Genomic DNA, 19,514 nt, shown 5'->3' with positions numbered 1-19,514 from the left:
TTATTGCTGACAGAGAGTCCTGGAGTTGTGTGTTCAGATAATGTGCACATTTAGCTACATTTTCTCAGCACTGTTCACTGACCTTGTGTTAAGTCAGTGATGAGAAAATGCGTCGCGTCCGTTATCTTTGACGACTTCCTCATGGTCTCATTTTTTCCCCCGGTGTGTGTTAAAGTTTGTTTATTACACAACCAAAACACATCTTTTGTGACGAACACCAGAACAAACGTGAAGGTCAGTTTGTGTTGAATGGAAAGTAACTAAGAACTAACACGCTGTCAGATCCCTTTTAGACTCATACATAAAGACTTGAAAGGGAACGATTTTATTTTTACCAAAGAAAGAGAGACCTTGAAAGTCTTTGGGACGGATCATTTGGAATAAAAGACTGTCACAGAGCTTTGGGGGACACGGGAGAGATCAGGGAATTAAGGAACAGCAGGTTTTCTTTTGACATAAAAATAAAATGTTTCCTCTTTGCTATCCAAAATAAAAAAAAAAAAACACTCTTTTTTTTCCTCTACGTTTTTCTTGCGAATTTCCCGAAACAAACGTTGACATCCATTTTAATGCAAGCGGTTAAAGTCACAGTTGATTGGATGAACTTTTTTTCAGTGAAGCGATGAGTCACAAAACTAATTGTTTCATAAGATTTCACAAAAAAATACCCATCATGTTTTTTTTTTCGCCCCCCACAACTATGTTGCGCTAAAATATATGCTATAAATAAATATTTTGAAGACATTCACAAATGCTAAATGTGGAATAATAGATAAACAATCATAATTAACATTCAAATTAGCTGTCATTCATTCAACCCTCCGTGCAGGAGCACAAAGATGAAGACCATGACATCATTTATTTGCTTAAAAAATGATAAAAAATTAAGGATACACCAACCACTTCTAGGTGACCATGAGAAACCCCAAATATGACTTTGCTCCCTCAAGGTCTTGTAGTCAAGTGTAGATCAGTTTGAGGCGCTTTGGTATTTTTGCATTCTGCTCAAAATGTCCCACAATTAGTAAGAAGGTCTAACCGAACTCTTGTGTCATTGTTTTTCTTTAAATTGGACTATTTGTCAATATCAGTAGTTTCATCCAATAACAAAGTAACTGGAGTTCTCCAACAGTGTGTGTCTGTGTCACAAATGAATGTTTATATTTTGTCAGCATAGGGTTCCTAAAGACTGCCAAAGATGTATTTACTTGCCACAAACCCACTGCGGACGTCAGGTGCTAAATATCCACAGACACTGGAACGTCGTACTTAAATAACAGGAGAAAACAAGCAGACGGAGGTAAAATCACTCTCAAGGAAAACTTCCTTCACAGCAATAAAAGACAAAAATATTCTACTTAGAGGGCGGTATTATTCAAAAGCTTATGAAAATTTTTTTATATGGAAAATAAGAATAATTGTGGCAGAGAACCTGAATGTTGATAGTCTGCATTCACTTATTTTAGTTGTTGTTTGTGTAATTGTATCCAGATCCACTCATTGTGGGCAACTAGTAATAATAATTGTTGCTATAACCTGCAATTTTCTTTTCTTTTTACAGCTAACACGACAAATGTTATCCGTTTTTTTTTTTTTTTTTTTTTGTCCAGTATGAACTGTACATATTGGTTCCGTGACCACTGTTGTTATTGAGTCTATTTATCGAAAAGCAAACTACAGTTTAGACGGTACCGACGTACGACTCCTTCACCCTCTGCGACTCACAGGACGCCATCGATGACGAACGATCCTCCAAAACACCAGGAGCTAAATTGCGTACCTGCACCGTCTTGAGCGCCCGGTCTGCATACAGCACTCCTGCGCTCACGTCCACCAGCGCCCCCGTACCGTCCCAAAGCTTGACGTTGGGGATGTGCTGGCTGAAGTTTTCTGGGGTCAAAACCACGATGGGAACCTGGTTTCGCTGCAGAGTGTTCTTCACCACTTGGTAACTGTGACTGTTCTCCGGCCCCATCACCAGGAGTCCTGTTTGCCTGGGAGGAAATCGGTGTGTTACAGTGCAACTCGATCACAATATATCATATATATTTACTAAATGAGTACAATTTCCCGAGGGGCGTCTCCATGGGGATTAATAACGTGCTATCCAAACCTATACTTACATTATGATAACTGAAGAAAGACAAATCTGCAAATGATGAGGTGGGAAATCAAATCAAAAACAAAAGAATCCAAATATTCCCTCAAAATGCATTGAAAAATGGTCTAATCATAGTTTTGATGCTTTCAATCGTTCTCTGACTTACCTTTACCTTACTGCCTATCTGTATATTTTATATATACTGCTCAAAACAATAAAGGGAACACTTGAACAACACAATGTAACTCCAAGTCAATCACACTTGTGTGAAATCATAGTGTCCACTCAGGAAGCAACACAGATTCATTTGGACTTGTTTTAAGGACATTACATCAAAGTTGGATCAGCCTGGAGTTTGTTTTTACACTTTCATTTGGAGTGTGATTCCTAATCCAGACCTCCATGGGTTGATACTATTGATTTCCATTGATCATTTTTGTGTGATTTTGTTGTCAGCACATTCGACTGTGTAAAGAGCAAAGTATTTCATAAGAATATTTCATTCATTTAGATCTAGGATGTGTTTTTTAAGTGTTCCCTTTATTTTTTTGAGCAGTGTATATTGTCTATTTTATACAGTTTTATATTTGTATTGTCCAGGACTACAGATGGAAATTAGCGATGAGCTATAATCCGGTACAAACATCTCTGCCTCTGTGCTTGATGTATTTGTACACTGTCCTAATAAACTTCTAAACAAACAAACAAACAAACTTATTCACGCAAATTTGCTGATGCCAAATCACCAAATGCCTTTTAAAATCATTCAAAAGACCTACATTAAATACGTAAATTGGAAAGACAGCGGTGACCGCGAAATCCTCCCCAAAAGATGCGACATGAAAAAAAACCCCATCCAAATCAGAAAGAAAGAGCAAACAGATAAAAAAAATAAAATATTTTGGAGTCTATTTCCCGAACTATAACAAATCACAAAGAAATGTTATTAGCTGGGATAGAAATAGAAGTGAAATTGAAATGTCTATATTGATAAGGCAGCAGGCAAGACTGGCCATCCATTTTCTTTCCAATTAGTTTTGAGGAGAATTGATTGATTTAAATGTGCGTTAATGGTTGCTGCAGGCAGGTTGGCCTGGCGAGAACCGTCCGGGGATCTCGGATTACTCCGACTCTGACACGCCGGGTGCAAAAGAAGGTCGGTCAGATGGTTTCCGTTGACACGAGCCCATGATTAATGTCTTTTCAGGTTTGTGTCCGGAAAGCGGGGTGCGGTTTCACTGCTTGTCGGTCCAAAATAGATACGGATGAATTATATCGAAAGAAGATTGAGTTATAGATGAAGGACAAAAAGCAAGACAAGTAGTCGTTAATAGGCAGGCAGGCAGGCAATAGCAGGATTTGTCTTAATATTGTTTTATTTAAATAAATGGCAGTGAATCAAAACCGTTTCGATCTAGAATGTAAACAAACTGAGGTATTAATTTGCCCAAACAAAAATCAAATCAATTCTAAGAACAAAACAAAAACAAACCAAAAAAATTACTTAAAAACACCCAAAAAATTATAATAATGATTCACAGATGTCACATGAAGGTACCAGGACATTTAAAATTAAAAATGCGACAATATATATCAAGTATCTACTCTTACAATTATCTTCAGACCGTTGTGTTGTTATGAAAAGGTAATGAAAATCCTCTCATTGGTATTTAGCCTACATAGCAATTGATAATTGGAGGACTTTTTCTGGTTCAGCTGTTACTTTCCCGTGTGTGTGTGTATGTGTGTGTGTGTGTGTGTGTCCTCTGAGATGACAAGAAGATTGGGATTGCTCCTCTTCAGATGTAAATTGAATTGGAGTTTGCTGAGGAAATTCTGTCCCTGACTTTGACAAGGTAGAAAAACACACTAATTATATATTTCCATAACAAGCTTCGATTCGGTTTTCAATCTGAGGAGCGGAAGCACAGCGTGACAAGACAGATGTGAGGCAAGTCCATGGCTTAGAATTAATGTGAAAGCATGAGTACTAATAGGACTTTTTGTATTCTTGTCTACAACCTGAATGCTGAGGTTTAGAAAACAGAATGCAGTAAAACATACAAGTTAACACGCCATTCATGTGTTAGAGTGAAGCTACTTTCAGGTCATAAAGGTTTCATCGCACAATTCTAGCCTTGGCTGTTTGACACCGTAAAAAAGAAAAAAAAAAAAAAAATGACGAGGACACTTTTTTTTTTTTCAAATAAAAAATAGAATTTCCAGTTTGGATGGCATGCTGAATAGATAAATGTTTGTTATGTCTAATTCGTCATTTTCGACATTTTAGTGTCTTGTTATTGATGAAAAGATCTGATCTGAGGCTGAAGGACGCCACCTTCCCTTGAATCAATCCATGGAACAAATATTATTCTGTCATATGCGCCCGCAAATTTAAAGGGTACAACGTGTATTTGTCTTCAAGTAATATTAAAAAATGTAATTTTCCCCAGTGTTGATCGATGGTGTTGATGAGGATGGAAGCCGACAAATAGATCTACATGTCTTTTGCTGTCAGATTATGATTAGCAGCTTCACGAGATATATTTTTGTACAAAGCTACCAAAAGCAACATAAACAGACAAATTCAACGCACTTGGGCTGTTCGTAAAGAATATTGACATTATTCATTTATCTGTTGATTGTTCTCCGATCAAGTGGTGAGAAAATGCCAAAGAATAACGTCTTGTTTTGAAAAACAAAACAAAAAGAGGCTGAAATGTATATTTTTGGACGTGCTCATGACACTTTCAAACATTACTGAAAAAAACAATGACCTTTTATTCTTGTTTATAAAATGATCATTTGCTGCATTGATATGAGGCGACGTACTTTAAGCTTTGACGAGAGGCCCTCAGTGTATCGATATTTATAGTTCAATATAGTTCAGTATCAATAAATATGCAGCGCAGATTCGTACGCGAACACATCGCTGGCATAAATAAAGCAGGAAAGGTGGTGGATTCTGCAACGGGGGCTCAAACAAACCACCAGCCGCTTCTGTTGTCTTGTATATTTCAAGAATCAATAAATTATCCGCTGATCTCTCGGCCCCATCGGAAGCGCTAGGGTTAAATAGAACTTAATCGCATCTTGCAATAAAATCCTGATCACTTCCCAAATAGCCAGCAGTTGAAATATGTGCCGGCCCCCGTTTTCTCTTCTGATGTTATTATGTTTCTGCCCGACGGCAAATCACTGGCTCCACAGCCTCCCTGCAGCCTTATTACATTAAAGTTATGATATAGATTTAGGCAAAATTGTTGACCATTCTTACTATGTTGGAAAAAAAACAACAAAATAATAATAGTTGAATAGGTGTCCTGAATCTGTGACTGTATGTTGACAACACTATATTATCCATATCCAAACAATTAAAGAAAATGTATTTTATTGCATGTTACTGTGGTTAAAAAGAAAAAAGATTACGAAGGAAAAGAAGGAAAACAGCATGATGATCTGGTTTATGGGATTCGAGGAATTTCTTGCCATCCAACTCAATTCCCAATGGAAACCAAAATTTCTGTCCTGCGAGACAAGCAAGAGATCAGATGTCTGAGATACACACACACACACACACACACACACACACACATAAACATACACACAAACATATATACACATACCTATATATGTACAGTACACATATATACAAACACATATATGTATTCACACACATACATATATTCACACATACCTATGTATGTATACATATATGTATACATAATACACATGTATACATATATACATAGATATATATGCACATATACATGCATGCATTAACTATATATACACATACACACACATATATGTGTATATGCATTTATACACATACATATATATACATACATGTGCATATATACACATACATACATACATGTATCTACACACAAACACACACACACACAACTATATGAACAAATATACATGAAATAATACAAATTAGCTTATCAAGAATTTTTTTCCCATCTTATAAAGAATCATTTTAGTTTCCTTCATCCTTCCATCAGCTCGCCAGGAAGCCAAAAAAAACAAAACAAAAGAAAAGAAAACAAACATTCAGCAACATTTCCTGTTGATGTTGCTCTCAGAAAAGGCTGAACACAAAACTAACGCTACCTAGTTGGGATTAAGTTGGCAGCATTTTTCCCTCTTTTTATGATAATAGAAGCACATCCAGCACAATACACTTTTAAATACAAGTTGTTTAGAATTTGTTAGATTGAATGTTTAGATTCTTGTTTAGAATCTAAAGATAGAACTTTTACAAATCAAGCGTAGCATTGATAAAACTTTCAATTCTCAAAACATAGAAGCATGTTTTTTCCATGTGCAACTATTAAAATGGTACCACTATAAACATGTGAAGATATAATTAAACAATGCCACAGGAAGGGTGAGAGGAAGGAACAGCATCAGGTAGGAGACTGACCAAAAGAAGGAAAATAGTGAAAAAGACAAAAAAAATAAATCTGAATACAACGAGGGAATAAAGAGAGATACAGAAGATGCAATTAGAGAAATAAGATGCAGTGAGTAAAAGGCACGAGGGAGAACTCCTGATAAGATGTACTTTATTATTTCACTTTATAATTCTTTTGTCACAGCAGAGCAACTATGACAGTGTCAATAAATATGGCTATAAATATAAACAGAGAGACAATTAAAAGATAGCATAAGACATTCACAAATAAATAGAAAGCGGAGACTGATTAAAAAAAAAAAAAATATGTTTTTGATGAACATCTGATGGGATAAAATAATATCCAGGTTGCAATAAATCAGAGCAGAGCCACGCAGAGGCATCTGACCGGACGCCGAGTGACCAGAGTCACAAAGTGAGCGAGAGGTTGTGACGCGGAGGCGGTAATTTAGTAATCTGTAATCTGTAATCTGGCTGTTAAACGGCTGACTTGCCCTTTGCCAGCGGTGTTTTCTGACACTCCTTCCGACATCTGTCAGCAGCCTCAGAGCTCAGATAACCCCCGCTAAAGGCTTCAGCCATTCATCACGGAATTTTATGACTGCGTCTCGGTGTGTACTTGAGTGTTTACGAGCCTGTGACGGAGGAAGGAAAAGGTCCGTGAGTGTGTGTTGCATCGTAAATATGATACCTCATCTAGCGCTGCCTGTCAAAGTAGGTGATCGGTGGGAGCGTTGATATACCGGGCGAAATAAAACGGGTAGATTTTAACACGGCTCCGGCCCGGTGTCAGGGAGAGGGAACCGGCAGAGTCACGCCGAGCTCAGCTGGACATTCTTCATTGTGATGCAGACGTTTTTTTTTTTTTTCCTCTTATTTTTTTTTTTTTTTTACAAGCCCAAGGGCATGAGTGGCCTTCAGAAGCAGACCCATCTGTCATGAGCTGAGGACAGGTGCACCACGCACAGGGAAGTGCACCGTATTTCCAGGAACATAACGTAGGCGTGGCTCGGTATCACGAGCTATTAAGCTTAGACACGCATAATGTTGTTATGCATATTTATTATTTACCTAGTTGTTGGTGGAGCAACATGACAGGGATTCAAAAAGTGCTTGCGAGGGATTTGATATGAAACTCATATTCATAAACACACAAATCTCTCAGCGCTTTGGATAAAAAAAAAAATAAAAAAAAAAAAAAAAAAAAGCCTCTGTTCCACATTCAAAGGCATGAAAGCTGTCTGGGGGTGATTCAGTGATGCTGGAGGTAATGAGAAAGCCACGCATTTATGGCTCACGTAGATTGAGTTGCTGCTCTTGTGCGTCCACAGCACCTTGAATGTGACAAATGTCTGCTCTGCCAAAGCTTTTGTTATGTTACGCTTACTTGGTTTTCTCTTTCTGTGTGTGTGTGTGTGTGTGTGTGTGTGTGTGTGTGTGTGTGTGCTGACGACTTGCCTGTAGAGTTTGAGACTTGTTTCCCTCTCCAGCTGAGCCCACAGCTCGTAGCTCTCTTCCATCATGCGGGTGTAGAAGTCCTGATCGTAAGCCCTGCGGATGATGCGGGTCTGGCCATGCGAGCTCCCGCGGGAGTGAGGCAAAACAAACTGAGGGGGAGACAAAACATGATTTTAGAGGTTCTAGCTCACCTTGAACTTAGAAGACCCTATGCAGATGTGACCTCTTTTTCAGGACGCTTGGAAATGCTGATGATGCTTTTCATTGAGCTGGAGAAAAAAAACGCTAGGCATGACTATTTCTTAATAAAGTACATCATAAATTATCAGGAACACTGTTGAGTCCAATATCTGTCAGACAGACACACCTATGAGGGAAGTGCTGTGTCTGGGTTATACATACTTTGTTGCGCGTTCCATACTATCCATACACACACACACACACACACACACACGACTCACCAGATGAGATGAGATGAGAACAACTTTATTCATCCCGAAGTAAAATTGTTGTGCCAGAGTTTCAAGTAAAAACATAACAGTAATAGATAATAGTAGGAAGGAGGGAGAATAAGAAATACAATGAAATATAAATTGTCTTAACTGTTAACTGTAACTGCAAAGATTGTTTGATTGTGGATGTTTTAAAGCTGCTTCTCATTGTGAAACTATGAACACCAGATCAGTTTTGTGGGGTAAAAAACTCAAACAAGTAGGGGAATAATTTCATAGCTGATGAGATAAAACTTTATCGATCACGATAAAGCGGTTAAATTCCTTTAGCATAACAGCATAACAGTTATGTCTAAAATAAATATGACCAAGGCCTTAAAGATACTCTAAATGTACTATGAACTGGAAATAGGTCTGATGTAAATATATAGAACTGATCTTGTGTTTTAGGTGGTTTCTGCAGAAGATTTGGTTTGACCTACACACACACACACACACACACTCTCTCACACACACCCACACACACAATGTACATCAATAGGTGGATGGTGTATTAAAGAGATACCAACACATAAATATTCATCCACAGTAACGGTTGCTTTTAAGATGCCCGAAATAATCTAACGCTGTGAGTTTACTCCGTAAACAGCTTCATCGCTGAGACTCCCATCTACAGCTCCTTTTGAGAAGTGGAAAATTTAATCTCAAACCAGACATGCTCATTTTCCCTGCAGTTCTCATGCATATGGAGAAAAGTCAATTTCTCTTTGTAGATCTCAGCTTTTTTTTTTTTTTTTTTTTTTGGCCAGGACTCCAACTCTTTCCTCCACCATCCTGTGAGTGCACATCCCTGACAGGGAAAAGCAAAACGTGCCTCCCAGTGATGATGCAACTTGCAAAAAAATGCTACTTAAACCAAGTGTGGCTGCTTCCAGTAATGTGCCACGTTTTAAGGAACACATTGGTTATTGGTAAAACTCGGCAGGGGTGTCCTTGTCGAATGCCTTTTGTTTTTTTTTTTCTAATAAATGAGTCAACATTATTTTTCAAGGGACCTTTTTGATTGAAGAAAAAAAAAAATGTAATGTATGTTGGTGTGGATATACACTATGTTGCTCAAACATTCTCATGCTTAAGTAGAAACATCTCAGTAGGTTGAACTAGTCGATAATGAGCTAAAAATAGGTGGAATTTGTTGCATGCAAAGTGGATTTTCAGGGTTTTTACCCAAAAAAAATTTTAAGAAAAATTGATTGTTTTTTTTAGGTATATACTAGAATAATTCCTAACTTCTTTTTTGTTTTTATAAATCATAATACGTGCTCTGTAAAGGAGTACAGAATTTTCAAAATTTATTACAGGATGTATTTAGTTCAGGGTTTATTTTTAAACCATCGAAAATTAATTGTGTAGAGACCAAAAGTTCATGTTTTACAAACACAATGATTATCTATATTCCAGCATTTGAAAGAGGATGACTGGAGTTTTGGTGGCGATAAATATACAGACAGACTTTGTAATATGATTTTGAGAAACAGCAGGTTAAGATAATGTGTACCGACAACTGAAGAAACTTCAATTTTTCAGCTGAAGAATGGAAACGCAGGCGTAAAACTATAGCGCCCGTATGTGTGAATGCTACAAACAAAGTCAAAATGAGGAAATTGAAGAGTATCTTTAGACGTTGGTTTGGCTTCCAGGGTTTCCGTGCACTCCAGCCACTTTCCATTCCTGCATTTTCTCACCCAAGATGAAAAGGGACATTTTTCATTTTAACATTCAACAAAAGAGCCTATTTTAAGTGCAGCGAAGCAGCTCAAAGCAAATACGGTTTCAGTCATCTTTAAGCTAAGTTAATGCTAACTAAATCTGCCCACTGAGCGTAGCGCTTTTAACTTAATTAAACCATGAATAACCTTAGCTCTCGGACTGTTTACAGACAAAGTATTTCAGTTATATTATATACTTCATTGATCTCTGCTGGGAAATTAGGGCTCAGCACCCGCTGATGATTCCGCACAGCTCTGAGATTCAGAGCTCGCTTGTCGCACAGGCGGCGTCCTGTCACAGCGCCACGCCGGAATTCACCGAACCCCTGAGAGCCACCCCATCTTTCACAAACGTTCGTAAAAACAGATTTGATCCACCTGTGCCTGTCGCCGTGGAAGGGATTGGAACACCCGATTCCCGTCTTTATTTGGACGATACTTTCGGCCCTACGGTGCATTTTAGGTCTAGTAGGTTTGCCGCTGTGCACCACGAAAGCGGCCATTCGCAATGACCTTCTACTCTTCGCTTTCCATTTTTCTCCCAGCAGTTTGAGAGAACCCGGCGAGAGCATTTCTTGCAAGAAAAGCTCATCATAAAACGGGTACGGTTGTCTCATAAATCGAAAACGTGTGTCGGCGCCTGAGATGGGGGAAAAAGAAGAGCCGGGTAAACAATTGCGTTTTGCTTTTTCAAAGTCTCCCTGGCAAAACAGATCGTTTCTCACGTTTCGTTCAAAAAAAAAAAAAATGCATTGGTTCTGCTGCCTTCTCGATATGAGCCACCAGCGTTTCACACAAAACAAACTTTACCAATCAGCTTCTAATTTTAATAAAAACTCAGAGCGCATTTGCTCATCGTGGTAAAAGGGAACCCGGTCTAGAACACCTGCCAGCAGATTATCCATGGCAACAGCAGGAATCCAACAAAAGTCGTCTGATGAACACAATAAGAACTTTTCATGCTGGAATGTTTCAGTTGGCGTTTAAAATAAACCTTAAACCTGAGACCTGCCTGTGGTTCATTGTTTAGGAGGGCGAGCATCAGATTGGCTGTTTCAAAATATTTCATATCATGAATGTTTTGATAAAAGCTTTTCATTGTTACAGTGTGAGATGAGATGAGATGAGAACAACTTTATTTATCCTGAAGGAAATTGTTGTGCCAGAGTTTCAAGTAAAAACATAACACTAATAGATAATAGTAGGAAGGAGGGAGAATAAGAAATACAATGAAATATAAATTGTCTTAACGGTTAACTACAAAGATTTGAACATTCCCTGCGGCTGAGGGAAGAGGAATTAAAATATATATTATCATTATTATTATTATATCATATCATTATGTTATATATTTCTTGCTAATATAGCATACAGTTATAGCATACACCACTGTACTGTTGACTTAAAAAAATATGGTTTATTATTAATTCTTTTTACACATATGGCATGTCTATCACAAAACATTTTACAAAAAAATCAGATGTATTATGTATAACAATAAATATATATTTTTTTGTAATACATAATAAGTACATTAAGTATTACAAGATTTAAATATGATTTATTCCATTATCCATGTAGCCCAAGAGCAGCAGGTGCACCTTCTCTGGAGCGTTTCTCCGTGCCAGAGGGAAGAAATGTTAATTATTACTTTACTTTGACTGAGGCAGTGAATTGCTATCTTTATTCTACATTGAGGCAGTTGTGGGTCACCTGATAAGCAGAAGTATATTTAGCCAAATAGATACACCACAATCAAATGACAATGGGATTTAAAAGCTTATTTTCAGCTTTGCAAAGTGCATTTATAAAAAAAAAAAAACATGCAGTCACATTGCATTGTGTACATGCACTGCACGGTACATACAGTTCTTCCAAACGCACTAAGAATACACTGCATGTTAGTTACAGTAAGTGAGAAACTACTGGATGTGTGTGTGTGTTCCATATGTGTGTGTGTGTGTGTCGGACCTGCTCCAGCAGAAGAGTCTTCTTTTTTCTCCCCGCCAAGTTGTAAGCGGTGAAGGAGCCGTGGACTCCGGCTCCTATGACGACACAGTCAAACTCGGCTGAAATCGACATTTCCACTGACATCCGCAGCTTCTGGGCATTGAAAGCTACAAAACCCGAGGGTTCTTCAACTTTTTAACTGTTAAAAGTCGGACTCCGAGGAGGAGGAGGAGGAGGGACGGTGTGAAGGTGTGGAGGTGTGGAGAGTGGACGAGTCGTTCAAAACTCCAGAGTCGTTTGACTGAGTCGTGAGTCACGATTCCTGGTTTGTAACGTTCCTGATTGTAACGTTGCACCATTGCTGAGTAAAATTTGCACACCCGCGTTCTGTGCACGGTTGTTCTATTCCAATGTGCCACTGTTGGCTTTTAGTTTATTGTACTTTCGCAGCGATGCATTGATATTAATATTTATTTTGGAGGAAAAAGTGAGACTCCGGGTGACTCAGTGACTCAAATGACTCAGAGACCCAATGGCTTGTTAGAGGCAGTCTGTAAAAACATCACTATTGCACATTTTGCCACTTTCTAATGATAATAATAATAATAATAATAATAATAATAATAATAATGGCATCAATTACAACAATAATATTAATAATAAAATAAGAATAAAAATAAAATAATGTTTAATTATACTAATACTGATACTAATACTAATACTACTATTATTAATAATAATATAATCATGATAATGTGTAATAATAATAATAATTATAATAATAATTATTATTACAATGATGATAATGATAATAATCATTATCATCATCATTAAAAATCGTATTATTATTAAAAAAAAGGTAACATTAGAACTGTTTTGCTGCTGTGACAAAGGAATTTTCCCTTTGGGGATCAATAACAAAAATGCAAATGATGTAGCGGACGGAAATAAAAAAAAAATAATAATAACACAAGATTCTTGTGGAAATCTTCTTGTTGTGAAACTGAATTTCTCCTTCTTCTGAGTGGCTTTTTCAGTTCCGATAATACAAGATCTTTAAATAAAAAAAATACTGTAAAATATTAAAAAACAACAATAAATAAAATAATAATAAACAATGATAATAATAATAATAATTGATCTTTTTATTATTATTATTACTAGTGAATTCTTGTTATTATGTGTGCTCTGTGCACATTTAGCTGCCTAATGACACACAATAGAGGAGCATTTGTACGCTAGACCTGAAACAAACTGTTTTGTATAAAGTATCAGTAAACATTTTCAATCTTTTTGCTGAAAAAAAAAAACAATTGTCACCATTTGACTTCAAGAACGGTCAGGTGGAAGCGCCGCAGTACCTTTTAACCACCTCTGCCACAACACCTACGATCAGAAAGCCGAGGGCAACAACAACACATTTTTCTGCATTTTAATTTATTTATTTGTGCATTTCAGCTTGGTTTTTATTCATTTTTTTAAACATTTTACTGTATTTTTTTTTTTATTCAAAGATCTTGTATGATTGGAACTGAAGAAGCCATTCAGATGAGGGCTGAATGTCTTCAAGCAGAGAAATTCAGTTTCACAACGAGAAGATTTCCACAAGAATTTCGTGTTATTTGTATTTGTATTTCTGTCCACTACATGATTTTCATTTTTCCTTTTATTTCTCATATCCAGTATTAATTTTGTAAAATAAGATAATTGTTACTGATCCCCATAGGGAAAATTCCTTTGTCACAGCAGCAAAACAGCTATCATGTTAGATTTGTTTAAATAATAATAATAACAATAATAATAATAATAATAATGATTTTTAAATGATGAATATGTTGACTATTATATTATTATTGTTATTATTATCATTATACATATAGATATTAATAGAAAGACAAGTACAGCCCTCAGTTTCTGCTTTTATTTTGAATATTGTTTTCCCTCTCTTTCCTACTCAGTGTTTCCTTATTAGAAATTCATGAGGTTTTTCACAATGTTTTCTCAGAAGATGTGTTTTTTACCGAGTTATTTCCAACATCTTCGGGAGAGATGGTTAATATATTTTTCATGCCTATAGCTCAATGTGTTCATTTATATTGGTCCAAAGGCTGATTTTTCAATGATTATTTTTTAATTTGATTTCTCACTAAAATAAAATTGATGCATGGATTGACATGTTCAGCCGGTAAACATTAGCCAATTTATGTATTTTACAAAATAAACTTTGATTTCTGTGAAACAAGTGATTCAAATCTCAGAATGGACTCCTGATGGCAGGCCATGTGGAGAATGGAAATTTGTGTACTAAAATAAAAATAAAAATAAAAATAAAATAATGTTTAATAATACTAATACTAATACTAATACTAATACTACTATTAATAATAATAATGTAATCATAATAATGTTTAATAATAATTATTATTATTATAATTATTATTATAATGACGATAATAATAATAATCATTGTCATCATCATTAAAAATCATATTATTATTATTATTATTATTATTATTATTAAAAAGATGTTACATTATAACTGTTTTGCTGCTCTGACAAAGGAATTTTCCTGTTGGGGATCAATAACAAAAAATGCAAATGATGTAGCGGACGGAAATAAAAAAAAAACAACACAAGATTCTTGTCGAAATCTTCTTTCCTGTATCTTCTGTTAGAAGTCATAGATGTATAAGCCTCTTGATCAAATATTCCAAGACAAACTGTGTCAAAAGTGTCATTCCATTGCCCATGTATGAGCAGCAAATACACTTTCTCTTGGCCAAAGGGAAGAACCGTTAATCATTTCTTAAGTTATATTGAGGCAGTGAATTGCTTGTTTTATTCTAAATTGAAGGCTTTTGTGGGTCACCTGATAAGCAGAGGTATGTTAAGTTATATAGATACATGCTAATAAATGAAAATGAAATTTTAAAGTTCATATTCAGCTTCATGATGTTCTGTTCTTAAGTGCTTCTACAGCAAAACAACAACAACAAAACAGATATAGAATTGTAGAAGCTGTGCAATTTTCTGTAAATTCAAGATCAAGAGCGTTTGCTATGTAAGATAGTAAAGTAGAACGGTGTGTACGTGCCTCCCAGCTCTGGACGCCAGCTCCTCTGATGGAGATCTTCGTTGTTTTCAGCAACAACCAGACGGCATGGGAGCTTCATATATTATTGATACATGGAATTAAAAACAGGCGGTAACACGTGCACGTTACTGTCGAACATCAATGTGCTGCAAGAGAAGATGGCATGGAAGGGTCAAAAGAATTACTTTTAGTCGGATGGATGGATGGATGGATGGATGGATGGATGGATGGATGGATAGATGGATAGATGGATAGATGGATAGATAGATAGATATTTCAGTGACATCAGGAAAATGACGAGGGTTAAATGTGATAAAACAGAAAAAGGAAGACAAAATAATAAATGATTTGTTTCCTGGTTCTTGCTGTCACCTTGGACGTGTAATTTTAAATCTCTTACATTTGTTGAAATAGCCGCTAAAATAAAATCAGGCATTGGATAAGCAGGTTGACGGATCACACTGACCCAGAAAAACGGGGAACTTTGACATATTTTCAGAAGTAGCAGCTACACGTTGCTCACGTTTTCAATCTGGAAGAAAACCTCATTATCAATGGTAGTTTGTGAATTTGGTGAAATATTAAAGTACTAACTTCAGGAAGACTGTTGCCAAAGATAATATATATCTCTCTATATAGACATACATTTATGTATACAGTATATATATGTATACAAATATACATAAACACACATTTATGTATACAGTAAATATGTATATATATATATATATATATATATATACATAAACACATACATGAAAGTGTCACTGAGACACTTTATAGTTTATAGTTTATTTTTATTTCTAATTCTGCCTTTCTTTTATTATTTATTACTGTTATATTTTCTGTAACTCTGGCACAGCAATTTCCTTCGGGATTAATAAAGTTGTTCTTATTCTTATTCTTATGAATACAGTATATATATATATATACAGATATACACACATACCATACATATGTATACAGATTATATATAAAATTATGGATAGATGCATGGATATAGATAGATTGATTAGATTGATAGATGGATAGATAAATAGATCATGTGTGCGTGCGCGCGCGCACGTGTGTGTGTGTGTGTGTGTTTGTGTGTGTGAGTTTGTGCATGCAGCCAGATGGTGAATCATTTCAGAATAATTTTCCAGTAAAGATGAAGTTGTTTTAATTTTTAGAACCGTTACTTTTATTTTGTATTTCATTCAATGTGGGGTCTGATAACTGGTATTTTGTATTTTGCACTGGTATTTATGAGGGTGGAGACTTAAGAAAGCAATGTGACGTACAAAATTAGTCAATATATCTCTTTCAATTTCCCACAACAGTATTTTGACGGTAAGGTTTAATGATCACCCTTGGCATTTTGTCACTTAGTATTTAGCGTTGTATCCACGTGTCATGCCAGTCTCACCTCGCTAATGTGCAGACTTGTGTAAAACGGTTGCACAATCCTTTTCTTCCGTGCACGGGTCAAGTACAATCGCGAGATATACAGTCTTTGTAAGTCTGTAAATGTGATAACATTGTATTTACCTTGTACGTTGTCACAAGTATCTGTGTGTGTGTGTGTGTGTGTGTGTGTGTGCTGACTGGGCTTGTATAGAATTTTACTCATATGGGTTTAGTTTTATAAGCTATCATATTTTGTTTTATGAGTTTTATTAGCTATCATATTTTGTTTTTCTCTATATTTTAGATGTATTTTAATGATCCCATCCTTGGGAAATTGTTTTGCAGAAGCAGCAAGACAAGCAAAAAATACACGTAAAAAATACATCGATAAATAAACTCTGAAGCGCAAAAGTATAAAGTATTATTTAAAAAAATGGAGAAAAAAAAAGTCTCTCGATATTGTATAATATACAGGATAACAAGTGAGCAAAGTGTCAACGTAAAGTAGTGCAGTAACTGATTAGAGCGACTTGTTGTATAGAGTTATGTTACGAGTGGGGAAAGATTTCCTGTATCTTCTGTTTGGACAGCAGAGTTCAAATTTCAAAGTTCAATCACAGAACCAGCTCTCCTGATGACCCTGATATTTTGCTGTACCTTCAATTTTTCTGGTCATTATTACATAATGTTGGCCCACTTTATGGCATTTATGCAATTCAAAAACTTTTTTTTTGACCTAATTTACACAGTTACACATTTTTTTCATTTTATTTTGGAAAGCTGCAAGAATGCATCCTTTATATATATGTATAATGTGTGTGTATATATACATCTATGTATTTAATGCATCCGCGTGTGTGTGTGTGAGAGTAATTCATCCCCGCAAAAAAGAATGTAATGATTTAGCGGTTTAACCAGCAGAAGTAATTAGACTAAATACCTCATCATATTTAGATAAGTAAATGAGTCTCCAGTAAAAAGAGAAGAGGAAAATCAATGATCATCAATACTAATTTGCCATTGTTTTTTTTGTTTTTTGACAGGAAATAAACCAAGACATCATTAAAAATGAGACAATTCTTCAGGATATTTCCCTGCAGAGGGTGAGGAAGTCCGGGGGTGATGGTTGTTTTTTTTCATCTCTGGACTGGAGGCTTTTTGTGTTTTTCTCAAGAGAGAGCCGGTCAACCTTCCAGCCAGGAACGTCCTTGGAACTTTGTATGTCTGAGCTTTTCCATCTCCTGCAAGAGCTTTCCAGCGTCCTATCAGCTGCCCTCCTGCATCCCGCTTGCCGTTTCATCTTTCATGCGAATGAGACTCCCAAGCGCGATGTTATCGACAAATGTCACGATAAGGTTTTGGCCGTCGGCGTGTTTTTCGGGATGAACAGCGGAGGCCCCGTGACACGGCCTTGGGGGGCTCCTGTCTTCACTCAGGTGGTTTTAGATGTTGCGTAATTGAAGATTGCTCTTTGGGTTTGAATCAAACCAGGCTTAACGGTATGTTGTGTGAGGCGGGGCGACTCCATCCTGGTTTTGGTCTCTACTCCTGGTCTTTTCATCTGGTTTGTGCCATGTTCACGCTCGCGTCAGGTCCAGGTCCGTAGCCTTATGGATGTGCTGTGACCTTTCCTCGATGAGAATTCTCCGTCGGTCGTTATAAAGTTCCCTCAAGTTCCACACCAGCCAAAATTTGTTTGCCGGGCTCCATCCTTGCTGTCAAGCCACCCTTTCGTCCAAGCCTTGACATGCAAGCGCTCTTCATAGAAGATGATTTATTAGAGCTTCGCAGGCTAAGCGCAGGACTCTCGCCTATTCATTTTATCGACAGACATAAAAAGTTACTGAGGTAGAAAGTGATAATCAGACTTCACGGCATTGGAGCTGAAGCCGACCTCGCGATTTTGTTTTCACTATTGCTCACGAGTAATCCAGGCGTCATCCAGGCTCTAGTCTTCTCTTGTTTGGACGACAGCAACTCCCTCCTTGCTGCTGCCCTGGAGGTGACCATCAGGCCTCTGGAGCTTCTTCAGAAAGCAGCAGCCCAGCTGGTGTTCAACCATCCCAAATTCTCCCACACAACTTCCCTTCTCATGCGCCTACACTGGCTTCCGAGAGCCGCCGCATCAGGTTCAAGACCCTGGTGCTCGCCAATGGGACAGTCCCGTCTTATCTCCAGGATATGATCAAGTCACATGTTCCTACCCGTCCTCTCCGATCTGCCACCTGTCGGCGACCGTCAACCCCATCAATCAGGTCAGGTGCCAAACTTTCACCATGAGCTGAAAACCTACCTCTTCACCAAACACTAGCCTACTAATCACACTCAGCCCCCAACCCCCACGGAACAATGAATAAATAGATAATAAAAAATGAACGATGAAATGAATGTATACATGTGTATGGTTCTGAGATGGATATTTGGTTGAATGGTCACCTCTGACTTCCAACTAGTGGTACATTGATTCTTCAGTGACTGAATTGCACTTCTTGTAAGTCACTTTGGATAAAAATGTCTCCCAAATGACTGTAATGTAATGTAATGCCATGTAATGTACTATAATGCAATGTAATGCAATGTAATGTAATGTAATGTAATGAGTAAGGGGGAAAAATGGCAGCTCAGTGTGACGTCAGCAGTGATGCAACTTTGCATGGGGCCCTTGTGAGCCAAAAGATGAGCTTTTTCTAGTTACCGGCCCCCTGTGTTGCCATCCTCACCTGCAGTCATGAGCTGTGGGTTAAACCGGAATGGGTTTCCTTCGCAGGGTGTTTGGACTCAGCCTTGGAGATCGGTTCGTTCATCTAGGAGGGGTTCAGAGTAGACCTGTAGAAGAGATGGCTTGGCACCTGGTCAGGATGCCTTCTAGAAGCCTCTC

The 19,514-nt window shown here is 37.1% G+C and overlaps 1 protein-coding gene across 1 annotated transcript in view; it reads right to left on the bottom strand.

Annotated features, from left to right (window-relative positions):
- Nucleotides 1–12,328, bottom strand: part of pipox (pipecolic acid oxidase) — a 30,544-nt gene extending 18,216 nt beyond the window's left edge. The window contains exons 1-3 of the mRNA XM_086141066.1: nt 12,175–12,328; nt 7,983–8,131; nt 1,781–1,994 (exon numbers count right to left, since the gene is read on the bottom strand). Of these exons, the coding sequence (XP_085997192.1) occupies nt 1,781–1,994; nt 7,983–8,131; nt 12,175–12,297 (486 nt within the window). The 5' untranslated portion in view covers nt 12,298–12,328. The remainder of the gene's footprint in view (nt 1–1,780; nt 1,995–7,982; nt 8,132–12,174) is intronic.
- Between the last annotated feature and the right edge of the window lie 7,186 nt (nt 12,329–19,514).

Source organism: Fistularia commersonii, chromosome 3 (genome assembly GCF_037954325.1).
Source record: "Fistularia commersonii isolate RoL2024-O1a breed Wild chromosome 3, RoL_Fcom_v1.0, whole genome shotgun sequence".
Classification (NCBI taxonomy): Eukaryota; Metazoa; Chordata; class Actinopteri; order Syngnathiformes; family Fistulariidae; genus Fistularia; species Fistularia commersonii.
Note: the sequence above shows the minus strand (reverse complement) of the source record. Positions and strands in the feature narration are given on the sequence as shown.